We start from the raw sequence: 27,339 nt of genomic DNA, 5'->3' as shown, positions 1-27,339 counted from the left end.
TGACTAGGATGACATAAGCCCAGGAACAAGTATAAACTGGGTGGATTTAGGGTTCTAAAGAAGGGTCTTTTGACCCCCAAACATAGCTGGAGGAAATATGTGGACTGTAGCTGGGGAGAGCCTAAAAAATCCCTGGGTCTCATACCTCGTATTATTCCCATGAGAAAGTTGAGGTCTGGGGGCTTTCTCTGCAAGAGGAAAGGAGTTGTAGATGGGGCCTTAGGTCCCTAGCAAAATATAGGGGAGGCTGTGGCCAGGGCTGACCCCTAACAGAACCATCCCCAGCACAGTGGTTTCCTATCTCTGCTTCTCCCACATCTGCCTCTCCCAACCCAAGCACCAAGTGGCCCAGAGCTGGAGTTTTGATGAGCAACCTGCTCACAAATCTGCCTGGAGCTGCAGTTTTCCAGGTGCTCAGTGCTATGTGTCAGGGCCTTTGGGAAGAGAATGTCAGTGGGAAGCTGCAGCCCACAGGGGTCTGTACAGCCCTGCTGCATGGCCAGGCCTGCCTCTGCCAAGACAGCACAGACGCCTGGGGGTGGAGTGGAGCTGTCCTCTACACAGGCAGCAGCAGGCACAATAAAGCGCCCTGTGAGGCATGTGTAGGAGGGAGGCCAGGCCTCTGGTTCTGCTGCCCACCCAGCACCATCACCTACATTTTGTTCACCTGGCCCCATGGATTCAAAAACTCTGCCTTGTATTTAGAATAAGAAAGGTAGCAAGGCTAGGAAAAACAATTTTGTCTTTGGGCCTCTATTCCTCAAACCTCTACATACTCCCTCTTCAATGTGTTACACTATCTATTCATCTAACAGCCTGATTATAATCCCCTGGGTGCTCTCCAAGTAAGAGTGTATTTAGTAAGAGGGGTGGTGCCCAAATGGGTGGATGAATGGACAAACTGACAAAAGCAATGGACAAAAGTAAACATTCCAACACCTTATTTAATAGAACTTTCTTCATGACACCTCTCGGAATGTAAACAGAGCTTGGTGTAAAGAAGTTCAATCTGATGGCTAAAGATCTGTATGACTGCCTAAGGCAGTTTGACACCTACCCATGCCTAACAGATTTTCCTAAAACTCTGTGGAACAACCAAGGAGAAGGCATATTCCTCCCTTTCCAAAGGTGGGCGATGTGCCTCTTCCTGGAAGGTTATTTTATAAGCACAGGCCCCTGAAAGCAGCAGCCTCCGCATCAGCCATTTTGGCACGAGCAGTTACAGCTGCACACTTTGGAACTTGTCCCGCCTGGAGTCTGATGTCAGAAGAGCACGTCAGTCCACTTCCACTTCAGAGGGTCGGTGGTGTCTGGCAGCCCTGCTGTCCAAGGTTCTATCCTTTGATCACAGCAATTGGTCTCAGTTTAATGGCTTTCTTGCTGATTCCAGCATCATGGCAGGTATTCACCACATCTGTCACATTCTTATAGGACTCAGGAGCCTGCAAGAGAGGAATTAAACATTGTACAAGTCCACCAAAAACACAGTCTTTACAAGCACCAAACTTCACTTGTGATTAAATAAATGCACACTAAAATAACAGAGAGTTTTTTGCCTATCAAATTAGCAAAAATTTAAAAAAGGAGTAAGCCTGATGTTGGTCAGTGGTAGCTTCCAAAACACTTTCATCTTGTCTTAATTTTTTCTGTATTTTTCAAAATGTCTCTAAAGAACATGTATTACTTAGAACATGCATTACTACATGTATTACATTACATGTAGAACTAGGAAATGTAGTCAATGTAGTTAAAGAAAACACACGCCAGAACCTGATAGGAAGGAACGGCTCCAAACCATCTTAGGTTAGTAGTAATTATCTCTTGATGGTAGAATTACTGGCAATTTTAATTTTTTCTTTATATATTTCTGCAGTTATCAAAATTTCTGGAATGAACATGTAGTACCTTCACAGTAAGTGATAAAATTCATGTATGTATAAAACAAACTAAAACTGTGTGCCCGTGTGTATGTGGGTATATATGTGTACCTACACTCACACACAATTTATTTCTGTGACTTTCTAGCAACACTCCCACCCTTCCATCCTACCCACACTGCCTTGCCACCATTAGCACTAATTTCATCACACACTCACTTTATCTTCATTCCTGTCAATACAAGCTTAGGCCAGCCATGCTGATTCCCATATGGTTCTGTACATAATATCCTTTTCTATCCCATCTCCCATTCCCTTCCAGTTTCTGAAACTTTCTCACTGGGGCCTCTGGAACTCCTTCCAGAAGGAGTAAAATCCCCTCCTTCCCTTCTTTGAACGTTCCCTTCATCTTCCTGTTTTACTGAAACATGGATCTTTCCCGAGGACATCACTTTCACCTCCAACTTTCTGAAGTGGTGGCTGTTTTTTCTCCCAAACCAGGTCATGCCATTGGTCCCAGGAGTGGGACAGGTGTGCTCCTGGCTTTCAAGGTTGTTTCTATTCTCCCTTTCTCCCTAGGCACTCCCAGTTGTGAATCTTGCAGTCATTACATCGTACCACAAACTACCTTTGGCTGTAGTTATCTGTGGGAGCCTGAATCATTCCCCAGCATTACTTGACCATTTCTAGCTCCTGGAAATCAGATAAAATTCCACTGGGCCAATGACTATCTCTCCCCTAGATGAATATTTCATACCTTTTCTCAGATCCTCACTCTCACTTGCTGACGTATGTAATACACTGAAAAAAATAGCAGCCAGAATATTCAAAATGACACTCACTTTATCTTCTCCACATATCTGTATCTATACCTTTTCTCCTTTTACTTTTTAATGCTGCCCAAGGTTGAGTCCAGTGGCACAATCATAGCTCACTGAGACTACACGTATGTGCCACTGTGCCTAATCCTTTTATTTTTTGTAGAGATGGGGTCTTGCTTTGTAGCCCAGGCTGGTCTCGAACTCCTAGCTTTAAGCAATTCTCTCACCTCAGCCTCCCAAAAGTGCTGAGATTACAGGTGTAAGCCACTGTGCTCAGCCTCTTCTCTCCTTTTCTAAAGGATGAATTATCTATGCTTCCAGCAAATAGCAACCCCATACACTTGTACATCAGACTCTATCTCCTCTCATCTATTCAAGGACACTTCTCCAGCAGTTTCTTCCCTCTTTTCTGCATCATTAATTTCTCTTGTAGATTCTTCCCATCAACATGCAAACACATTTGTCACATCACGTCACTATTCTGCTCAAAATCCTCCAGCGTTTCTTCATTTTAATCAGAGTAAAAGCAAAAGTCCAAATGCTCTGGTGCCCCCTACCTCTCTGACTTCATCACCCTCTGGCTTGCTCTTCATGCCTGGCCTCCTTGCTGTTTCTTGAACACTCCTGCATTCGGCTCACAGATTTTGCACTTGCTGTTCTCTCTGCCTCGAAAGCTCACCTCCAGATGCCCAGGTAGCCTGTTTCCTCTTTCTCTTCAAGTCTTTGTTCTAGTCACCTCGCTGAAGTCTTCTCCAACCACCTGTTTAAAACTGTACCCTCCTCACCTTTCCTTACCCCCTTTCCTTGCTTCATTTTTATTTCATAGAACTTGTATGGTCATTAACACACTGTATGTTTTATTATTTGGAAAGCTCCACAAGGAAGTGATTCATGTTTCTTTCATTCACTGCAGTATCTCTAGCACACAGAACAGTACCTAACTATAGCAGATGGTTCATAAGTGTTCGTTGAATGAGTGAATGAAATAATCACATGGTGCTGATGAAAAAACAAAACCAAACCAAAAAACTAAAAATGCAAATGTTAACTGTACTTATTTCTGGCTGATTGAGTTCTAAATGTTTTCTGTTTTCTTCTTTGTTACCTTCCAAATCTTTTTCTTTGAGACAGAGTCTTGGTCTGTTGCCCAGGCTGGAGAGCAGTGGCGTGATCTCAGCTCACTGCAAGCTCCGCCTCCAGCATTCATGCCATTCTCCTGCCTCAGCCTCCTGAGTAGCTGGGACTACAGGCGCCCGCCACCGCGCCCGGCTAATTTTTTGTATTTTCAGTAGAGATGGGGTTTCACTGTGTTAGCCAGGATGGTCTCAATCTCCTGACCTCGTGATTCGCCTGCCTCAGCCTCCCAAAGTGCTGGGATTATAGGCGTGAGCCACCGCGCCTGGCCAGTATTTTCCAAATCTTTTAAATTAAACATGCATTCTTAAGATCATGGGAAAAATGAATCGTTATTTAAAAAAAAAAATAAGTCTTTGTCATACTCTGACTCAGTAATTCCACTTTTGTTTCCTTGTTTTTTTAGAGATAGGGTCTTGCTTTGCTGCCCAGTGCGGAATGCAGCAGCACAATCACATAGCTCACTGTAACCTCAAGATCCTAGGCTCAAGCGATCCTCCAGCTTCAGTCTCCTGAGTAGCTAGGACTACACCTGACTAATCTTTGCCCAGACTAATCTTGAACTCCTGGCCTCAACAGATCTTCCTGCATTGGCCTCCCAAAGTACTAGGATTACAGGCATGAGCCACCATGTAATTCCACTTTTGAGACTTTGTTCTAATTACTAAAACAACTGGAAAAAAGCTGCATGCATGAAGATAATCATTACAATTTAATTTATAGTAGCAAACATTTGGAAGCTACTTAAATGTCCACTACAGGCAGAAAGTAAGGTACTCAGCTGGTGGAATATTCAGCAATGATTTTAAAAAGTGACAAAAACAATTTTATAATAATATGCTAAATTTCAAAAATAACTACAAAATGTTTTTTAACTATAGTTATGACTAGTTTAAAAAAAAATTAGCAAAGGGCGGGCTCGGTGGCTCATGCCTGTAATTCCAGCACTTTGGAAGGCTGAGGCGGGCAGATCACGAGGTCAGGAGATCGAGACCATCCTGACTAACACGGTGAAACCCCGTCTCTACTAAAGATACAAAAAATTAGCCAGGCGTGGTGGTGGGCACTTGTAGTCCAGCTACTGGGGAGGCTGAGGCAGGACAATGGCGTGAACCCAGGAGGTGGAGCTTGCAGTGAGCCCGGATCGCGCCACTGCACTTCAGCCTGGGCGATGGGGCGACTCCATCTCAAAAAAAAAAAAAAAAAAAAAAAAAAAAAAAAAATAGGAAAAAACTATGACAATAAGTATTTTTTTCTTTTTTTGAGACAGTCTTGCTTTGTCATCCAGGCTGGAGTGCAGTGGCATGATCTTGGCTCACTGCAACCTCTGCCTCCTGGGTTCAAGTGATTTTCCTGTCTCAGCCTCCTGAGTAGCTGCAATTATGGGCGTCCACCACCATGCCGAGCTAATTTTTGTATTTTTGTAGGGGTTTCGCCATGTTGATCAGGCTGACCTCTATAACTCCTGACCTCAAGTGATCTGCCTGCCTTGGCCTCCCAAAATGCTGGGATTACAGGCATGAGCCACCATGCCCGGCCGACAATAGTAAGTATTCTAAAAGATAAAGTAATAACTGTGTTAGGGCATTGAGTTTCTGGATGACTTTTTCCTTTCTCTTAAATCATTAAGGAATTATATTGCTTTTAATTTAAATATGTACATATGTGTACACATATGTACAGAATTTAAACAAAATCTATTCTCCTGTAAGTCAAATAAAAGTTGCTTCAAACATTTATGTCTTCCTTTTTTTTTTTTTTTTTTTTGAGACGGAGTCTCGCTCTGTCACCCAGGCTGGAGAGCAGTGGCGCAATCTCGGCTCACTGCAAGCTCCACCTCCTGGGTTCATACCATTCTTCTGCCTCAGCCTCCCGAGTAGCTGGGACTACAGGCGCCCGCCACCACGCCCGGCTAGTTTTTTGTATTTTTAGTAGAGACAGGGTTTCACCATGTTAGCCAGGATGGTCTCGATCTCCTGACCTTGTGATCCGCCTGCCTCGGCTTCCCAAAGTGCTGGGATTACAGGCGTGAGCCACCACATCCAGCCTATGCCTTCCTTTTTCAAATTTGCTTTCAAATTGAAACCTAAGTATACAATTGTGCAAAAGCAAGAATCAGCTCAAACTACTTTTGAAAAACTTAGTATGTAGATGGAGACTATAAAATGAACAGTAAAAATCATTCTTAAGGACCTGGCTCATAATTTCAGCCAAAATAAAAGAAAATATAAAACTGAAATAAGCTAAGCAAGGAACATAAGAGAAAATTGAGGTCATAAAAAAAAAAAAAAAAACCCAAACAAACAATTTCTGTTAGTAATACCCTAAATTGCTATCTCTGTAGAATGACATAAATTACAAATGGGGGACAATAAATATTCATGTATCTATCAGAATTTCACTTACCTCTTCCATCACCAGTTTGGGTGAGGCAACACGGATTGCAATTCCCATATCTGCCAATTTGTCTAAAACATCCTGGAAATCTAAATTACGTCGAGATTTTGCTCGGGACAATGCACGGCCCTAGAATGGGAAAGGAATGAACTTCACTTCAAATCCTAAGATTATATGCCCTTTCCTTGATTTTCTCTTACACTAAAAAGGAGCTTTAAAAACCATCTTTTTCTACTTTATCAAACTGGTAGCAGGCCTTTTAAGCCTCACCATATCCTTTGAGATTCTGGACCAGAGAATTCTTTGTTGGGAGGCTGTGCTGTGCAGGGTATTCAGCAGTATCCCTGGCCTCTACCCACTAAATGCCAATAGCAACTCCCACTAAACCATGACAATAAAAAAAGCCTCCAGAAATTGCCAATGTCCCCGTGGGGGTAGCGGGAACACCTTTGTTGAAAACCACTGCATTAAAATTAGGAGTTGGGAGGCAGCTAGAAATGAGAAACAATCAGAGAAAAAAGTAGGATTAAATACATTTGTGAAGGTCTGTCCTAGAAGAAGGTATTCTGGACAGTTTCTCTTTCCCATTTCAACACTGGCTCAACACTCTGGATGGCTTAGAAAAGGGGCTGGCAAACTACAGTGTATGGGCCAAATCTGGCCCACCACTTAAGCGCTTTTTAAAATAAACTATTTTGTTTTTTGAGAAAGGGTCTCCCTCTGTCACTCAGAGTGGAGTGAAGTGACATAATCATAGCTCACACTGTAGCCTTAACCTCCTGGGCTCAAGGAATCCTCCTGCCTTAGCCTCCTGAGTAGCTATGACTACAGGTGTGGCACCATACCTGGCTAATTAAAAAAGTTTTTGTAGAGACAGTGTCTCGCTAATGTTGCCCAGTCTGGTCTTGAACTCCTGGCTTCAAGTGCTCCTCCTGCCCTGGCCTCCCACAAGTGTGAGCAACCACGCCTGGCCTAAAATAGTTTTATTAGAACACAGCATTGCCCATTTACACAGTACTTAAGGTTGCTTCTGCACTGAAATGGCATAGCTGAATAGCTGAATACCATCTGGTCCCAAAAGCCTAAAATATTTACGGTCTGGCCCTTTATGGGAAGAGTTTACTGACCCCTGGGCTTAGAAGATGAGAGGCCGTGTTTTGAAATGGGTGTGTGTGTAGACTGTACATGGGCTCTAATTTGCAAATAGGGCCTATCCTTGCAGTCCTGAGTGGGCCTACATAATAGGAAAGGGTAAATTAAACAAATGAGCAGGTTCAGCCAATCGCTGAGATCAACTGTGATATCTACATCCGTTAAAGTTCCACCACTTATAAACTAGTTACGGTAAGCTCAGCTAGTGTGACAATTTCCCAGTCTGGATTTTCTGGACTTGCAGAGATAAGAAACGGTCCCTAGCCCTACCAGATCTCCCTAAGGTAGAGATACTAGATGATCCCAGTCAGTTTACTAAATAGTATACATTATGGGGAACAATTTGAAGTACAAGACACGATAGACCCAAGTCTCAACTCTGTTAATGTTCAGTCGGCTACATTTACCCGTCAAAATGGAAAACAATAGCTAAACTGAAGAGAGCATTTCTAAGGAAGTTTCTGTTTTCCTTACCGCTCCATGACAGGTTGTTCCAAAGGTCTCAGTCATGCCCTGTTCAGTGCCAGTAAGAACATAACTACAGGTTCCCATGGTGCCACCAATGAGCACTGGTTGTCCAGTGAGCTGAGGATGCACATAAATGAAACATGTTAAAATTCAGAAAAGCATAAGCTTTGTATGCATAAAATTTAAATTTTCTCTTGCACTGTAGGATTGTAGGAGAAACCCAGACTTCTAAACACACGGCTTGTAAACTATATTAAGATAGTACTTTGATTCTTTGATAATTCGGAGGGGAAGGAAGTGGATGACAGTGAAAATATGAGGACCAGTAAAAATGCAGAAGAGTCAAAATAAAAGCAAAGCAAAATCCAAAAGTGTAGGGAAGTGTTGCTAGAACCACCATCCTGAGCAAGGTGCTTGTCTTCTCTGTTTTGGGTTTCTCATCTGTAAAAGGAGCGAGCAGACTATGGGGTCCTTCTAACTCCAACACAGCCAGACACCAAGAGGACAGGAGGAATGAAACAGACTGAGTGTAGTGTGTTCTGTAACTGAGTTAATCCTGTCTTCCACTAATTCAAAGGCCTCAATTCACAGGAGTGGAGTATGGAGTAAAATACACCTCCTGCAGCACTTTCTAGTTAGCACATGGCACCACTGCAAGCACAAATGATGGGGGGAGGAGCTACTGCTTCAGGGAAAATTGGGAATCACTGTTCTCATGGGTGACAGAGTGTTTTCTTTTCACAATTGCTGCTTTGTATTTTAAATATAATTCACATTTGTGACGATCTAAATCATGCTTCCACTGCTTAAAACTACAAATGCAGTGCTACGTACTTGGTAATCAACAGCTATGAGGGGATGGTGAGGAGGGAAGGCGCGGGTGGATCCCTTCCTGTGTACTAACAGTGTCCGCTCCTTCCCGTCCACTACATGCTGCTCCACTTTGGCAATGTTGTGAGAAACATCATAGATCACGTGCAGGTCCAAGTCATCAGGGGTTGTGTTGAAGACCTTGGCAAAAGCCTAGAAGAAAACACAGAAGATAAAAGCAGCCAGAACTTCAGGACTCATCTTCAGCTCTTCATGACTTATCTCACTGATTTCAGGTAGTCTGTTCTGAAGGGAGTAAAAGATTTAAAAGCTCAAAAGTAATCGTAAGATTATCTCACGTAAAGGACAAAAGCTAGTCTTTTAGACCACATAGCAAATGCCACCACATCATTTTCATCTTCATTTTCATCTTTGGTTGAAAAGCTGCCTGGCTACTTTTGATCCCACCTTTCAAAATTGCTTCTTCCCCAGCCTTCTGAATCTTAGTCAATGGCACTTCGATTCTCTATGCTGTTCAAGACAAATTCTAGGAATAATTTGGATTCTCTTCTCTCACTTCTCATGCTTGATACTCTGATGATTTAGTTTAAGATAACACCAAAACCTTGGACACTTCTCTGGTATTTTGAACATTAACTATGTGAATTTCCAAAACCAAACACCACAGGCTTTGACTGGACTGCATTATGTTTTTTCTTTTTTGGAGACGGGAGTCTCGCTCTGTCACCCAGGCTGGAGTGCAGTGGCACAATCTCGGCTCACTGCAAGCTCCACCTCCTGGGTTCATGCCATTCTCCTGCCTCAGCCTCCCGAGTAGTTGGGACTACAGGCGCCCACCACCACACCCAGCTAATTTTTTGTATTTTTAGTAGAGACGGGGTTTCACTGTGTTAGCCAGGACGGTCTCGATCTCCTAACCCCGTGATCCGCCCCCCTCAGCCTCCCAAAGGGCTGGGATTACAGGCATGAGCCACCACACCCGGCCTGGACTGCACTATGTTTTAAAGCACTTAACATCATCATGAATGACTTGGAACAGAAGAGCAATGTCGACTGTACCTGACGGGTTAAGAAGGTCATGGAAGACCGGTTGACCCAGGCATAGTTCCCAGCCGCTGCCATTCCCTTCAGGTAGTCCTGACCCTCTGGTGAAGCGATCCGAGCACAAGCCAACTGCCGATCATTGACTATAATCTTGTCTCTCTTCATGGCCTTCTCCATAGCTACCAGTGCATCTGGAACAAGAGCAGCAAAGTCCAAATGAATTAGCTTTCCCTGAAATGAACAGTTTAGATTTACTGCAGAAAGGCAGGCTACATTCAAATTCATTCCACAAAAAAGCCAAGTGAAAGCCAACTTTCCCTTTAATGTGTTTCTGAGTTCATCTATTTGCTCAGTCAAGATGTACTTGAGAATCGTTTAGAGTGCAGAGACAGTTTGTGGGACACAAAGTCAGCATTTGCCCTCTAGGAACTTGAAAGAGAATGGGATGTGTAAACAAATAGCCACAGTATGGTCTTCATTACTCCTTTCTCAACATGTGAATGAATAGGAATAGTAGTAGTAAAACACATTCTGTTGCCTTCATGATTAATCGAATCCAGGGGAGTGTTCTGAAACACTAGTCGATGCTTTATACATCTGCTAGATTAAATAGTCTAAAGGGTCAAGCTGGCACAAATTACTAAATTCTCACACAATACAATGCACTAGAGGCTGATCTATAACATGAAATTTAAAGCTTATAACAATTTCCAGACATCTGTATACCTTTTCATTTATTCACTGTTGGAAGCCGAAAGAATGGGGGTCGTGAACAACTCAGTATACCATGAGTAAACAGTAAACTGTTCTTAAGAATGCAGGATGTTGGCAAGCTGACAACTGTGTCTGCCGCCCAGAAGGAATGCTGAGGGCAGCCATACCCCAGGCACGTGTTTCTTGTGATTAGACACATGTGAAGCCTGTTATTAATATGAACCTGCGATCAATCAAGCAGCTGACCAACCTTACCTCCTCCTCCCTGCTTTTTCTACCCAATAAATACGAAGGGCTGTGGAAGCTCAAGGCCCTTGCTCACTAGAAGCAAGAAGCCCCCTGACTCCTTTAAAACAGTTTCTTTTGTTTTTTTTTGTTTTCATTTCTGCATTCGTCCTGCTTCATTCAGTCCTGTAGTAACTGTCACAATTCATACATTATTTCACACACTATCCAAAAGGACCTATCCAATATTTCGCTGCTTCCTGCTTTTGTTCATGCTGCCTTTGTCACCAATGTCCTTTGTGTGTAATTGTCCAAACTGTGAGGCTGAGCTCAACACTGGGTCCATGAAGCCATCTCCAAAATCTTTTTCCTAAATGTGTTTTGTTTGACTCTCCTATATTATTAATTGCTACCTTTTAATATTTATTTTTTCTTCTAAACGGACATGACCTTTACTTCATGAGACAATCTGAGTGCAAAGTATCAGCCTATTTCATCAGCAAATCCACCATAACACCTAATGTTGCAGAGCAGGTATACAATATGTACATTATCTGCCAAATGAATGCCTATTTCATAAATTCCACTCTTTAAATATTTTCTTGCTCTTTCTTGGCCAGATAGTAACTCATAAGAGTAAACATAATGATAAATGCAACTAACATTTATTGAGTGCTTACTAATGTCAGACACTGATTTAAGTGCTTTACATTTATTATTAACTTTCCATGATAATCCTATATGAAGTCATTATTATACTCATTTTTTTAGACAAGAAAGTTATGGCCCAGTGAAGTTAATTTGTTCAAGTTATTTGATTGTTGAGGACTCAAGATAAAACCCATGCAGTATATTTCAGAGTTTTCGCTCTTAAATTTCTATCTGGTTGCCCATAAAATGTACATTTTAGTATGAAGTCTAGAATATACCTGTGGCTACTTGGTGGCCCAAGCCTCTGCTTCCACTGTGGATCATCACACACACCTGTCCCTTATGGTCGATGCCCATTTTTTTAGCAGCGTACTCATTGAAAATCTCATCCACAACCTGGATTTCTGCATAATGGTTGCCTGCTCCCAGGGTCCCCAACTGCAAATGTAAAAATGTCTGGTAAGATAGTTTTGATTCCAGTTTTTAAAAAAAATCTATTTAAAAACCAAAAAGATAAAAACAAACTAACAACAAAATAACCATAGAAACAGTGTTTCTGTAACAAAAAAATTCCTAAGCTATAGAAGTGCTTCATTTACAACAATATTCTACACAACAAAATAACGTAGACTAGCTCCTAAATTGTATTATATCATGATATGCTTGGTATACACATATAAAAAACTAACACAGGAACAGAAAACCAAACACCACATGTTCTCACTCGTAAGTAGGAGCTGAACAATGGGAACACATGGACATAGGGAGGGGAACATCACATACCGCGGCCTGTCGGGGAGTAGGAGGAAAGGGGAGGTAGAGCATTAGGATAAATATCTAATGCATGTAGGGCTTAAAACCTAGATAATGGGTTGATAGGTGCAGCAAACCAACATGGCAAATGTATACCTATGTAACAAACCAGCACATGTATCCCAGAACATAAAGTAAATAAATTAATTTGTAAAAAAAGCTTCAGAAACAAACAAACAATCAAGCTTTTAAATGGTTCATGGGATATTTTAAACATCACGAAGAGTCAAATTTTGGGATAAATGTTGGTGAATGTTGACTCTTAGACAAGGTCCAATTCAAATGACTTTGAAACATCTATGAGTTCATGGACATCCACCATTATCTATAACTGAAAGAACATATACCACAACTAGAGCTAATATTAATAGATGATTTAAAGAACCAGAGAATGTCAGTGCTGGAAGAGTCTTTAGAGGTTGCCTGGTTTTAACCATCCCAGTTTTCTATAAGAAAATGAGATCCAGAAGAAGATAGCCTTGCCCACGTGTCACACTGAATTAGTGGCAAAGCCTTCACAACTAGCTGTAATTTCAAACATCTAGTATCTCATGGATACCATATGTAGACTGTCAAAGTATGTATATATATAATTTTGACGTATGAACCTTATAAACATTCTATTTTTCTCCCATTCACTTCTAATTCATTATTTCTTATTTTATTGAATATTTGCAAGCTCCTGATTGCTCTGTCACCCAGGCTGGAGTGCAGTAGCGTGATCACAGCTCACTGCATCCTCAAACTCCTAGGCTCAAGCAGTCCTCCTGTCTTAGCCTTCTGAGTAGCTGGGATACTTGCATTTGCCACCATGCCTGGCTAATTTTTTTTTTTTTTTTTTTAATTTTTGTAGAGACTAAGTCTCTTTATGTTGCTCAGGCTAGTCTCCTTTTTATCAAGTGATCCTCCTTGGCCTCCCAAAGCGGGTGTGAGCCACCGTATCCATCCCTGATGGTTTCTTTAGAATAAAAATGAAGCATAAACCAATTGTATTTTTTGATATACCATAACCAATTGTATTTTTTGATATACCATTAAAAAAACCTGGGAATATGTCTGCTAAATGTAAGATATAGATATTTCCCCCAATAAAAACAAAATATGAAAAATAATTAATATGTTGCCCCTCCAAAGTGAGTTACCTGAGGAAGGCCTCTTTTCTTAGCCCTTGCAGAAACCTTATTGGGGTCAGCTTGCAGCATCCTTCCATACTCCTCGCAGTGCTCCTTGTCTTCAGCCCAGGCATACCCTTCTCTTAAGGACCAGTCCACCCCCATCTCCAAGGCCTCCTCCAAGTCTCTGGATAAGTATAAAAGGTACTAGTCATTTCACAACCAAGGCAGAGCAAAACCTAAGGATGATCACATCTTAAAGGGCAGAGGAAAACTTGACATTTACTATCGCCTGTGTTTCAGGCCTTAAGTCAGATACAAAGTTTAAGCTCTCAGTAACTAGTTTTTTGAGGAATGCAGTCATATAAATAATTGCAATATAAAATGGTAAATGCCCTATTAGACATCATTGTAGTTCTACTTGACATTTATATGGCTACTTGTTAATTTTCAAATCTTTTTTATATTCAGTTTTGCCTCTCTGATCCTGAATTCCATGAGGTAGTTATTAAGTAGACAAAAAACAACAACATCAACAACTTTGTAACCTTAATCAGCTATCACTCTCTAACCACTAATTCAACCAGGTACCCACCTTAATGATTTATGAAGAATTACAGTCAAATAAATGAAGGTATCTAGAATCCCCCAGGTTAAATTTTAAGCTCTTTTCCCATCTTCACAGAAGTTCTGAATGGCTTACTGCACCTCCATTTTGAAGCTGAGGTACACGTACATTAGATCCTTAGAGGGTACAAGCTTTAATCTTCATCTAAAACATCTAAAACACTGCCAGGAAAAACTACACTTTTCCTGGATTGAGCATAGAAAGTGCTCCATAAACATTGGTGGATATGATGTTATTACAAACACATCCACAAATGTCGAAGGCTGTTACAACATCAGTTGACTTATGTCTCCAATAAATGGGCTGAACGTCATGCTTAAAAAAACAATTCTTACTACTTCCTGAAAAGTAACTGAACAATCCTCATCTCTCAAGTGTACTGCACTGGAAAGGAAGTTAAAGGTCATGTGGTTATTATCCCTCCCATATCATGTACTGGAAACATGTGCTCTTACTTGGCATTCATTGGGATGACACCTTTTGATCCCACCCCAACAGGAATGTGGTCAAACATAGCTTGGGCAAGTTGCTCCTTCACAGGCTGGACATCACTTTCATCTAAATTGGTTCTTAGCAAGCGGACACCACAGTTGATGTCAAACCCGACACCACCTACAAAATAGAGAAAACTTATAGCAAAACCAGCTGGTAAGGCATTGTTACCTGCAGTTTCTTGCCATTGATATAGGGCTATAAAGATACCCATTCTTTTTTTCTTTTTTTTTTCTGAGAGGGAGTCTCGCCTTGTCACCCAGGCTGGAGTGCAGTGGCGCGAACTCAGCTCACTACAAGCTCCGCCTCCTGGGTTTGCGCCATTCTCTGGTCTCAGCCTCCCGAGTAGCTGGGACTACAGGCGCCCGCCACCATGCCCGGATGATTTTTTGTATTTTTTAGTAGAGATGGGGTTTCACCATGTTAGCCAGGATGGTCTCAATCTCCTGACCTCGTGATCCACCCATCTCAGCCTCCCAAAGTGCTGGGATTACAGGCATGAGCCACACTGCACCCGGCCAAAGATACCCATTCTTTTACAGATAACTGTTTTTTGTTTTTTTTTTTTTTTGAGATGGAGTCTCACTCTGTCGCCCGGGCTGGAGTGCAGTGGCGTGATCTCCGCTCACTGCAAGCTCCACCTCCCGGGTTCACGCCATTCTCCTGCCTCAGCCTCCTGAGTAGCTGGGACTACAGGTGCCCGCCACCCCGCCTGGCTAACTTTTTATATTTTTAGTAGAGACGGGGTTTCACCATGTCAGCCAGGATGGTCTCGATCTCCTGACCTCATGATCCACCCGCCTTGGCCTCTCAAAGTGCTGGGATTACAGGCGTGAGCCACCGCGCCTGGCAACTATGCTTTAAAGTAGACAACAAAGTGGTTCTCTGCTGGGGAAAGCTTGATGACACCGAAATAATCTAAAATAACACACACACTAAAGGCACTTTATGGACCAAGGAGGCAGCAATGAACATTGAGTAACATGTAAAACAGAGACCAAAATGTGCCTCTCTTTTTCTCTTGACCACTGTTTTCAGAGGTTCATGAATTTTTTTTCAGTCTTTTCAGATAACCAACTTTTGCCTTTCTTGGTCCTTTCTATCATATAACTTTTCATTTCATTAATTTTACTCCTAATTATTTCCATCTTTCTACTTTCTTAGGGTATAATTTGTTGTTCTTTCTTTAGCTTTCTAAGATCACTGATATTCCAGCCTTTCTTCTTTCCTAATTTGTGCATTTAAGGCTGCATGTTTCCATTCAAAAAGGACAGTAACCTCAAAATTTTAGACATAAGTACTTTGATTTTTCATTTTTATTTTTGAGACAGAGTCTCACTCGGTCACCAGGCTGGAGTACAGAGGTGCGATCTCGGCTCACTGCAACCTCTGCCTCCTGCGTTCAAGTGATTCTCCTGCCTCAGCCTCCCGAGTAGCTAGGATTACAGGTGTGCACCACCACACCCAGCTCATTTTTTTTATATTTAGTAGAGATGCGGTTTCACCATGTTGGCCAGAATGGTCTCCCACCTCCCAAAGTGCTGGGATTACAGGCGTGAGCCACCATGCCCTGCTGGCTTTTATTTTTTTGAAACAGGGTCTTGTTCTGTCACCCAGGCTGAAGTGCAGTGGAGTAATCATGGCTCATACCAGCCTCGACCTCCCGGGTTCAAGCAATCCTCTCACCTCAGTCTCCTGAGTAGCTGGGACTACAGAGGTGTGCCACCACGCCTGGTTAACTTTTGTATTTTTTGTAGGGATGGGTTTTCACCATGTTGCCTAGACTAGTCTCAAACTCCTGGGCTCAAGTGATCCTCCTGCCTCCGCTTCCCAAAGTGCTGGAATTACAGGTATGAGCCACCGCGTCTGGCCCATAAGTATGTTTTAAATCATTTTCCCCCCAGCTTGAGAGCTGACTGGCAAATAAATGGTAAATAAAAACTGTATATATTTAGGTGTACACAATGTACATTTACATTGTAAAATAATTACCACAATCAAGCTAATTAACATATTTATGATCTCACAGTTACTTCCCCTTCTGTTTTCTGGTAAGAACACTTAAGATTTATTTTCTTAGAAAATGTCAAGTACACAATATATTATTTTAGAGACAGGGTCTTGCTCTGTTGCCCAGGCTAGGTCATAGCTCAGCTGAAGCCTCCAGCTCCCAGGCTCAAGCTATCTTCCCACCTCAGCCTCTCAATTGCCTGGGACTATAAGTATTAGGCTGGTGCAAAAGTAATTGTGGTTTTTGCCATTAAAAGTAATACAATATACTATTACAATATATTATTATTAACTACAGTCACTACGTTATGCATTAGATTTCCAGAACTCATTCATCTTAAAACTGAAATTCTGTATACTCTGACTGACATCCACCCTGTTAGCACCACTCTCCTCTCTGTGAGTTTAACATTTTTAGATTGCACATATGGGCAAAATCATGTCGTATTTTCCTTTCTGTGTCTGGCCTATTTCTCAGCATATCCTCTAGTTTCATCCATGCTGTAGTCAATGGCAGGATTCCCTGTCTTTTCCCTTCGATTTTAAAAGATTGATTTCTTTCTTTATTAAGGTTGAATAATGCATTCAGGCTGTTTCCAAATCTTGACTACTGTGAACTATGCTACAATGAACATGGGAGGGCAGGTATCTCTTTGGATACTGATTTCATTTCCTTTGGATATACACCCAGTGATGGGATTGCTGGATCATACGGATCTATTTTCAATTTTTTGAGGAATCTCCATACTATTTACCATAATGGCTGTGCCAATTTACACTCCCTCCAATAGCATACAAGGGTTTCCTTTATTCAACTCAATGTCAATTTTTAGACATAAGTATCTTCTACTTACATTAGTTTTTTCTCATTTCCATTGTTTTGTTTTTGACTCATGGGTTATTTAAAAGCATACTAATTTCCAAATATATGGATTTTCTTTTTTGAGATACTTTTTTGAGATTACGCCAGACTAGTGCAGTAGTGTATCGTAGTTCACTGTAGCCTCAAATTCCTGGGTTCAACTGGTTCTCTGGATTCAGCCTTACGAGTAGCTAGGACTACAGGTGTGCACCACCATACCCAGCTATTTTAAAACTTTTTGTAGAGATAGGGGTCTCCCTATGTTGTGCAGGCTGGTTTCAAACTTCTGGTCTTATGTGATCCTCCTGCTTTGGCCTCCCAAACTTTTTCTAGTTTTTTTGTTTTGAGACAGGGTCTCACTCTGTCGCCCAGGCTGGAGGGCAGTGGCGCGATCTCAGCTCACTGCAACCTCTGCTTCCCGGGCCCAAGTGATTCTCCCACCTTGGCCCTCCCAAGTAGCTGGCACTACAGGTGTATGCCCCCATGCCTGGCTAATTTTTTGTATTTTTTTTTTAGAGATGGGGTTTTGTCATGTTGCCCCTGGCTGGTCTCAAACTCCTGAGCTCAAGCCATCCACCCGCCTTGGCCTCCCAAAGTGCTAGGTCTAGTTTTTATTTAAATGATTTCTAATTTAATTCCACTGTGGTCAGAAAATACCCTCTTATATGAGTGGATTCTTTAGCATGGTCCAGAGACCCTGGGGTGGGGGCGAGGGGGAAGACCATTTCAGGTGTGTAAGATTCATTTTATAATACTCAGACATTATTTGTCTATTTTATTCATATTCTCCCATGACTGTACAGTGAGATTTCTCAGAAGCTATATGACATAACATCTTTGTTCTAATGGATAATGAGACAGGTATATATTCGTCTTAAAAACATTTGTTTTAATTTTTAATAAGATAAACATTGATAAGAGTCTGAGATCAATCCTCAATAATTTTTACTAAAGTGGTCCCGAGTGCGAAAAGTTTGAGAACTGCTGGTCTATATGATTTCTTTTTTTTTTCTTTCTTTTTTTTATTTTTGAGACAGAGTCTCGCTCTGTCGCCCAGGCTGGAGTGCAGTGGCCGGATCTCGGCTCACTGCAAGCTCCGCCTCCCGGGTTCACGCCATTCTCCTGCCTCAGCCTCCCGAGTAGCTGGGACTACAGGCGCCCGCCACCTCGCCCGGCTAGTTTTTTGTATTTTTTTTTTTTTTTGGTAGAGACAGGGTTTCACCATGTTAGCCAGGATGGTCTCGGTCTCCTGACCTCGTGATCCACCCGTCTCGGCCTCCCAAATTGCTGGAATTACAGGCTTGAGGCACCGCACCCGGCCTGGTCTGTATGATTTCAATGCTTTGAAATTTGATGGCCTGCTTTACGGCTCAGCATGTGGTGAGTTTTGGTAAACTGTGCATTTGAAAAAAATGTATACTCTGCACTGCTTGGCTGCACTGCAATGCAAGTGCACCACACACACACAACCACACATGTATATTAGAGGTCAAGTGTCAAGTTTGTTGTTGGATCATTCAAATCATGTATATTCTTATTGACTGAAATTTGCAGTCATCTCAAAACAGCCCTACATGTAGGGCTCACATATCTGGACCTTTTTCTTCTTTTCCTCTAGATGTTGACCTCGCAAATTCTTCCTGCCTTAGAATATTTTCTGTGCCTTCAAACAGATTTCAGAAAACGTTTTTTACCCAACTTTTCTCATTATTTTCAGCAGGGATTGGTCTGAAACAACCCAATCCACCACTGCTAGAAGCAGAACTCTCAAGATGTCATTTAAACTTCATTTCTAAATTCACACTCTTTAACAGCAAAGATATTTCTGGTATAGAATATTCATTGAAAGCACCCCATAACCACAGCAGAAGGCATGTACAGCCTTCTGTATATTCAATGTTATCACTAAATAACAATGACAATATTACTGAATATGTTCTATGTGCTTAGCACTGTTCTAAATATTTTACACAGTTAAACTCATCTAATCTACTAACACTCTATGGTCATTAACATTATTAGACATGATGTGTCCATGGGGTAACTGAGTTACAAAGATAAAAAAAAATTCCCAGTTTGTTTTGTAGCCAAAGCCTGAATACCATGATGTTTGGTAGGAGCCTCCCAAAATTTTCACTGAAAATATGCTTTGCTTGATGTTGTAATAGCCTCAAAGAAAAATGACAGAACATGATGAGACTCAGTCATGCACATGGAGAGAAGTGCTCTGTTTCACAAAGGCTATGGTCCATAGAGAGAAGCTACACTTTTTTTTTTTTTTGAGACGCAGTCTTGCTCTGTCACCAGGCTGGAGTACAGCGGCGCAATCTCAGCTCACTGCAACCTCTGACTGCTGGGTTCAAGTGATTCTCCTGCCTCAGCCTCCCAAGCAGCTGGGACTACACGTGTACATCACCACTCCCAGCTAATTTTTCTATTTTTAGTAGAGACACAGGGTTTCACCATGTTGGCCAAGATGGTTTCGATCTTTTGACCTCGTGATCCACCTGCCTCGGTCTCCCAAAGTGCTGGGGTTACAGACGTGAACCACCGTGCCTGGCCAAAGCTACACACTTAACAGCAGATGTGCACAGTAATCTTACCTGGGGATACCACTGCTTCAGAGTCATTCATATCAAAGGCTGCCATGTTCCCAATAGCAAATCCATATCCTGAATGGACATCAGGAAGCCCAATAGATCGCTGAAAGAGAATTAGAAAGTGAAATACAAGTGTCTTGACCTGCCACCCTGGTTGCCCTGATGGACCTGACACTGATTCTCAAAGAGGCTGCAGGCTGAAGCTTTCCTTAAATTAAGACTGTGGTTTCACAAAATCTTCTCTATTTAGGGAAATCGTAAGAACTCCTAATCACAAAGCTAAATACGGTGAGAAAAAAACCTTTTTATAAGATCTGAATGTTAAGGAAATCCAAAACAGAAAAGCCTCAAAATAACATGATACAGGAGTAACACATACTAAGTTTAATGTACTATTACATTTTAAAAATAATATTAAGACACTGACAAATGTTGGTTTGTCAGGTTAAGAGGAAAATAACTGATTTATAGAGGTCATCAGTTTAAGTAATCACAGCCAAATGTAATCCATTTGATGGTATAAATACTATAGACTTCCCATATGCGGAGCCTAGGAAAGGACCCTGACCCAGGAAGCATGCAGGTCAAACACAGCAGACATGCAGACACCCAGACACTAACAACTTCCTTATATACACAAGCCATACCATTTCATTCCCTCTACCAAGTGCCCAACATGGTAACTGGCATAAAGAAGACCTCAAAAATGTCTGCCGAATAGATCCATTTTCAACATCTACCTCTAATGATAGAATACGAATGTTAGACTGCTGGGGGCTATGCTGTCCTCTCTTCCTCCCCCTCAGTGCTAACCCTTAAACTCCTTGCCATTTCTTCTTCAATGATCCTCTGTATGGGAAGTGAAACTTACAACCAAATGAAACTTACATTGAAACAATGAAGTGAAACTTACAATGAAACTTACAATGGAGGTGCACTGATCCAGGAATAATGATGTCACCATGATAAAGAAACAAAACATAAAAACTACTTCAAAGGTTCTTGAACACTTACAGATTCTAACCAAAGGCATCCAGAAACTGAAATGCCATCCAGATTCAATTATTTCTTTAGGTCCATGGTTATTTATTTTTATTTTTAGGGACAGGGTCTCACTTTGTCGTCCACGCTAAAAGTGCAGTGGCGTGATTCATGGCTCACTGCAGTGTGGAACTCCTGAGCTCAAGTGATCCTCCCACTCAGCATTCTGAGTAGCTGGGACTACAAGCATGTGACATCACACCTGGCTAATTTTTTTTGTATAGACAGGGTCTTGCCATGTTGCCCACACTAGTCTTGAACTCCCGGGCTCATGCAATCCTTCCATCTTGGACTCCCAAATTGTTGCGGGTGGCATGAGCCACTGAGCCGGGCTTCACGGTTATGTCGGGCTGTCCAAAGGTCATTGTCTAAATGACACCATTATCAGGCATGGCCATTCATCCATTCAATGGACTTTAAGAAATATAAATGATTAAAGCTCTGAACTCGGACTTACATGAACAATTCCAGGCAGGGCTGCCACGTTGCCAATCTGTTTCATGGCTGGCAAGAAGCCACCAACACCTGAAGACAAAAATTGGGTATTAGAAAAGACAACACACTTGAGGTTTAGCATTAATTATATTCACGTTTCTAGACTGTATAACATGAAGAGGTAGTCATCAGGGCTACTAAGACAACAAAGTCTAGAAAGATATTTGAGATGCAAGGTGGAAGGGAGCTTCTTCAATAAGGAAGCAGACAAACAGGAAAGATAGCCACAAATGTGCTGTCAGTGTTCTGCATATACCATGAGAAGGCTGCTTGCAAATGTTGTACTGGGATGTAAAATACAAATACAAAATTTTACGTTATTAATATCTGAAAAAAATATATTTTTTTTTTATCTTGGCTCACTGCAACCTCCACCCCCCGGGTTCAAGCAGTTCTCCTGCCTCAGCCTCCTGAGTAGCTGGGATTACAGGCGTGGGCCACCACACCCAGCTAATTTTTGTATTTTTAGTAAAGATGGTGTTTCACCATGTTGGTCAGGCTGGTCTCGAACTCCCGACCTCGTGATCCACCTGCCTCGGCCTCCCAAAGTGCTGGGATTACAGGCGTGAGCCAGGGCACCTGGCCTGAAAAAAGTATTCTTTCAGTAGTTCCCTTGATAAAGAAAATCAATGCTGGTTTATTCTAAGTGACAAAGAAGGGCAATGTGGAAGCTCTGGAAAACACTGGATTGAGAATGAAGGGATACGGGGCTCCAGTCCCATTTCTGCCACTTGGCAGCTGTGTTATTTTAGACAAGTGAGCATACCCTGGTTGGGGAGGGAAGGCTTTAGTTTGCTGATCTAAAAAAATGAAAGGGGTAATTCTAGACAATTTCTTTTTTTTTTTTTTTTTTGAGATGGAATCTCGCTCTGTTGCCCAGGCTGGAGAGCAGTGGCTCGATCTCCACTCACTGCAAGCTCCGCCTCCCGAGTTCACACCATTCTCCTGCCTCAGCCTCCTGAGTAGCTGGGACTACAGGTGCCCGCCACCATGCCCGGATAATTTTTTTGTATTTTCAGTAGAGATGGGGTTTCACCGTGTTAGCCAGGATGGTCTTGATCTCCTGACCTCATAATCCGCCCACCTCGGCCTCCCAAAGTGCTGGGATTACAGGCGTGAGCCACTGTGCCCGGCCCAACACTAGATGATTTCTACACTATCACCATCAGATTATATAGAGCTTCACGCATTTTATCTCTAAATCTTGCTGCAGCCCTGCAAGATAGGTGTAATGATTCCTGTTTTATGGATGAGACAACCGAAGTTCAGTAAGCCTAATTAGTGTACTGGTTAAGAACACTGTCTTTAAAATCAGGCATTACTGGATCTGAATTCTGGCTGTCATCAAAAAGCTGTGACCTTGGGCAAATTAAAATTTAAAAATTTTTGTTATTATACTTTAAGTTCTAGGGTACATGTGCAGAATGTGCAGGTTTGTTACATAGGTATACATGTGCCATGGTGGTTTGCTGCACCCATCAACCTGTCATCTACATTAGCTATTTCTCCTAATGCTATCCCTCCCGTAGCCCCCAATACCCTGACAAGCCCCGGTGTGTGATGTTCCCCTCCCTGTATCCATGTGTTCTCAATGTTCAACTCCCACTTACAAGTGAGAACATTCAGTGTTTGGTTTTCTGTTACTACGTTTAACCTCACTGAGCTGACTTACACATCTATAAGCTGGAGATAATATCTTCCTTTTAGAGTTACTTCAAGTATTACATGAGATAATCTACGCAAAGCACCTAGTAAAATGCCTGGAATATAGTAAGTGTAAAACAAATGGTAGGTCACTTCCTCTTACCGTTCAAGGTTAGCTGAGAAACGAGTTCCACCCAGCTTCAAATCCTTTCTGTAATGCCAACTGGCTAACAATGTGATCACAAATAAGTAAGTTCTTTCGGTCTTACCTTAAGTTGTAATCACTCCCTGACAATATTTCAAAATTGTAATTGAGTTACCACTTTTTTAGGCCACAGGGAAGGCACTACTGTACTAATACAAGTGACACTCTAATGTACTTACCACCACCTCGACAGGCATTCCTTAATTCCTCAAACATCAATTTCTCCAGAGCATCATTCACGTAGAAAACGCCCTCAACCTGGTACCAAGGAAAGTGAAAAGCAATGTGTGAGTACATGTATGGCAAGTGTAGGCACTGGACAGAATACGCTGTATGCAATATTTACTGTGCTTTACTCTTTACCAAACACTTTCACATTACCTTAAGCATGCAGAAAACTTCCTATCAAAGGCTACAAGCTGCTCCCATCATAAAATATATCTTAAGAAAAATTTTGCAATGTTCACTAATTGTTTTAATTATTCTTATACCCTCAAAACCACATTTAAGAATTCAACAGATCAAGCATCTTTTTGTGTGATAAAGAAAAATCTTCCAACTATGCTCTCACAAAGCCCAAAGGTCTTAATCCTCAAGCTTCAAAAATATCAATGGATTTTTGAAAATTAAAAAAAAAAAACCCAGATCAATAAAAAACTCAAATTCTAAACATAAAACATAGTCATCTAACCTTAGTATATTTATTCTGTGTTTAAGCCAATAGCCAGTTACACTTTATTTTGCTCTAGTGGTGACTTACAAATCTCTAGTTAGGTAAATAGTGAGAAGAAAAATTTAACATACAGCGATGTAGCTGTGTGCTCAGTTCTATAAGCTATATAATTTTTTAAAAAATCTGCGTAATTTTAAAGCTTGACAATAGAGGCGGCACACAAAAGGCAATGGACGACATACTTATTTAACACTAAAGAGCAGGACATTTTTATCATAGGTCAAATATTTTGAAGGAGCTGTCCAGTAACGGAGAACCAAAGATTTAACACTTAATCAACTGAATGTAGTTTTTATCAGAAAGATGACTTCATGACCATTGCATAAATAACAATTAATACCCACTGATGGAAAATGTTTCCAGTACAATTTCTTAAGGGTCACATTTATTAATTCACCAAACATTAACTGAGGATTTACTATGCATGAAGCACTGTCCCGGGCACTAGGGGAGATACAAAGACTATGATAAAATTGATAAAATTGCTTTCAAGGAGCTCCCAGTACACCACAATACAGCTCTTATATTCTTCTTTCTTTTTTTTTTTTTTTTTTTTTTTTTTTGAGACTGAGTCTCGCTCTGTGGCCCAGGCTAGAGTGCAATGGCACAATTTCGGCTCACTGCAAGCTCTGTCTCCTGGGTTCACGCCATTCTCCTGCTTCAGCCTCCCAAGTAGCTGGGACTACAGGCGCCCCCCACCATGCCCGGCTAATTTTTTTGTAGAGACTTCGTCGTGTTAGCCAGGATAGTCTCGATCTCCTGACCTCGTGACCCGCCCGTCTTGGCCTCCCGAAGTGCTGGGATTACAGGTGTGTGAGCCACCGCGCCCAGCCAATACAGCCCTTATATTCTCATAAGAGTATCAGAGTGCAATGAAGCAAGTGCCATAACATTAAGTACACAGTGCTATGGAAGAATCTGATGAGGGAGTGCCTCAACAGTCTAGGGAGCTGGGAGAGGTTTCACAGAGATCCTGTAGAGCTGGCTCTTTAAAGACAAGAGACATCACTGGTGCAGCAGAACATTTAGGAGCCAAATGCAAAAATGACATAAAGATGGGAGGGAAGAGTTTTAAGGGAACAAAGAGAAAGTTTTAGTCCAACAAGTGGATGGTAGCCTTGGGGGAGAAATGGAGATTTAGTAACAGATGATTATCCGTGTGAAATTCACTGCTCCCATAAGGATGGAAGCACAATTCATGCTTAGAAGTCAATAGCGTTTGAAGAGCAATGCATCAACATTCCAAGTCTCTATTCCCAAAGAAAAGTTGGTAGTAAAGTGCTGTATACATACTTACACTAGAACTGCCTAGCAAAATTAGACTTGCCCCATCAATGAGCAGCAGTGTGTGCATCAAAGGCTAAGTCAGAACACCTGCCAGATAATGAAGGCTGTATTATTAGATCCTACAGATGATCATGTCATGGTGTTTTCTTTCTTTTTTTTTTTTTTTATTTGAGACTCACTCTGTCACCCAGGCTGGAGTGCAGTTTAGAATGATCACGGGTCACTGCAGCCTCGATCTCCCAGGCTCAAGGGCTCCCGCTGCCTCAGCCTCCTGAGTAGCTGTGGTGCACACCACCCCGCCTGGCTAATTAAATTTTTTTTTGGTAGAGACGCGGTCCCACTATATTGCCCAGACAGGTCTGGAAGTTCTAAGCACAAAGAATCTTCCCGCCTTGGCCTCCCAAAGTGTTGAGATTACAGGCCATGAACCACTGTGCTCCCCTTATGTTTCCTTCCTTCAGGGTATCGGTTTCCATACAAAGAAAGTGGCCAAACAGCAAATAGAACACAGATTTATCCCTGTGGGCTTTTTCTTCCCTCAGTGTAAATGACTTGCCAACAAGGGAAACTCAATAAGCTTTGATTCCGAATAAAAGAGGGGAGTGGCTATTGGGAGCTGTTTACCAAGACGTGAGACGGTAAACCTTTGAGGCATTTACTTGGCATCTTCAGGGATTTCAAAAACTATTTAAAAATACGTTGCAAAACTTCACAAACGTTTTCTTTTTTCACGTTAATGAAAAATATGAGCACAGATGGTGATGAAGGCCGAGAGATACAGAGCCCAGGCTTTTAAACTGTCTGATGATCCCAAGCCCTCAAGTCTCCATTTGGGACATCAGAGGAAAAACTAGTAAACTGGACATCAAGTCCTGGCTGAGCTTCTTCCTAGGTAGGTAGAGGAAACTATGTCACCGACAGATCCTCGAGGTCCTTCTGTGAAGTATTAAAATCAATCAGCCCTCCCCTGTGCTACTGCAAGAAATGACATCGTTTAATTAAAAACCAACATGGAATACTGAATGCTGAAAACTTGGTTCAGTGAACAAAGGTCTGTAAACGTTATATAAATAACCAGCATGACTCAGAGGAGATGAATTCCAGTCCTAGCAAATGAACCCAGGGCTGGCCATTTCCACCTTGAAGACCAGGAACGTAAACCAGCTCACGATGCGTTTATGAGACTGATCTGTGAAAACGCTTTGGAAACCCCAATTTCGTATTTATTTGGATTCCCCATATCCACTGCGCTTAGCTTCTCCTCGTGGTTCGGGGACCTCTCCTGGCGGGAGGTGGTGCTGGAACACGTTGGGCGGCCCCAGAACCGTGAGGGGAGAAGGAGGGGATGAGAGAAACTCTGCAAGGGGCCGGGGCGGACCCAGTGGTCGAGGGAGGTCCAGAGGGCGCGGTGGACGCCGGCCGGGCCGGGGACGGAGCAGGGAAGGCCCCGCCATTTACTCTCCTGACTTACCTGCATGTTGGGCACGAAGCCCTTCTTGATCCTCCAGCAGTTTTTACTGATCTTTTCCAAGAACTGCAGCTCATCATTATAGTTGCGACTCATGGCGGCGACAACGGTAGCGAAAACTCCCGGCTCGGCTTTCAAGAGCCGCTGCCGCGTTGTCCGGCTTCCCAGAGCACCGCCTTCCAACAACCAAAGCGCAGGCGCGACCAGCGCCGCAGCAGGATGAGCAACGGCAAGCGCCGAGGCTCGAAACTCTTCAGGCCAACGTCTTTCCTCTGGTTAAGCTGCATTGTCCTCTAGTGTATAGCTAGGATCTTTATTAGTCGATTTCCTCTAAGCTACAGCTAAGCGAAATCCAGGAGTTTAAATTCTAATGTAGTTATCTTTTGTTTTGGAGACGCTTTTCTGCAGCTTATGAAAACACCTTGAGTCTGGGTCAGGTCCGGTGTATCGGCTTGGAGTTTACACCCTCAGCTGGGAGGGGAAAAAGATACGCCAGCAGCTGAGAAAGAAAAACCTGTTTGAATAAATACCATAGCTGAACATTTATGTTTCGGAATGAATCTGGATATACATCAAATAACTTTTTTTTATCGGAAAGGAGCATCCTAAAGAATGAAGCATGGCAGCTTATCGTT

The 27,339-nt window shown here is 42.1% G+C and overlaps 1 protein-coding gene across 1 annotated transcript; it reads right to left on the bottom strand.

Moving 5' to 3' along the window:
* Positions 1–925: 925 nt before the first annotated feature.
* On the bottom strand, positions 926–26,916 carry RTCB (RNA 2',3'-cyclic phosphate and 5'-OH ligase). The gene is made up of 12 exons (XM_050745869.1): positions 26,708–26,916; positions 23,396–23,474; positions 21,330–21,397; positions 19,835–19,934; positions 14,323–14,479; positions 13,270–13,426; positions 11,593–11,752; positions 9,740–9,915; positions 8,684–8,872; positions 7,856–7,966; positions 6,239–6,358; positions 926–1,442 (listed from the first exon to the last, which is right to left on the bottom strand). The coding sequence occupies exons 1-12, from the start codon at positions 26,798–26,800 to the stop codon at positions 1,335–1,337; spliced, it is 1,518 nt and encodes a 505-aa protein (XP_050601826.1). The 5' UTR covers positions 26,801–26,916; the 3' UTR covers positions 926–1,334.
* Positions 26,917–27,339: the final 423 nt, after the last annotated feature.

This window comes from Macaca thibetana, chromosome 10 (genome assembly GCF_024542745.1).
Source record: "Macaca thibetana thibetana isolate TM-01 chromosome 10, ASM2454274v1, whole genome shotgun sequence".
Taxonomy (NCBI): Eukaryota; Metazoa; Chordata; class Mammalia; order Primates; family Cercopithecidae; genus Macaca; species Macaca thibetana.
The sequence above is the reverse complement of the archived record's forward strand: the minus strand, read 5'-3'. Positions and strand labels throughout refer to the sequence as shown.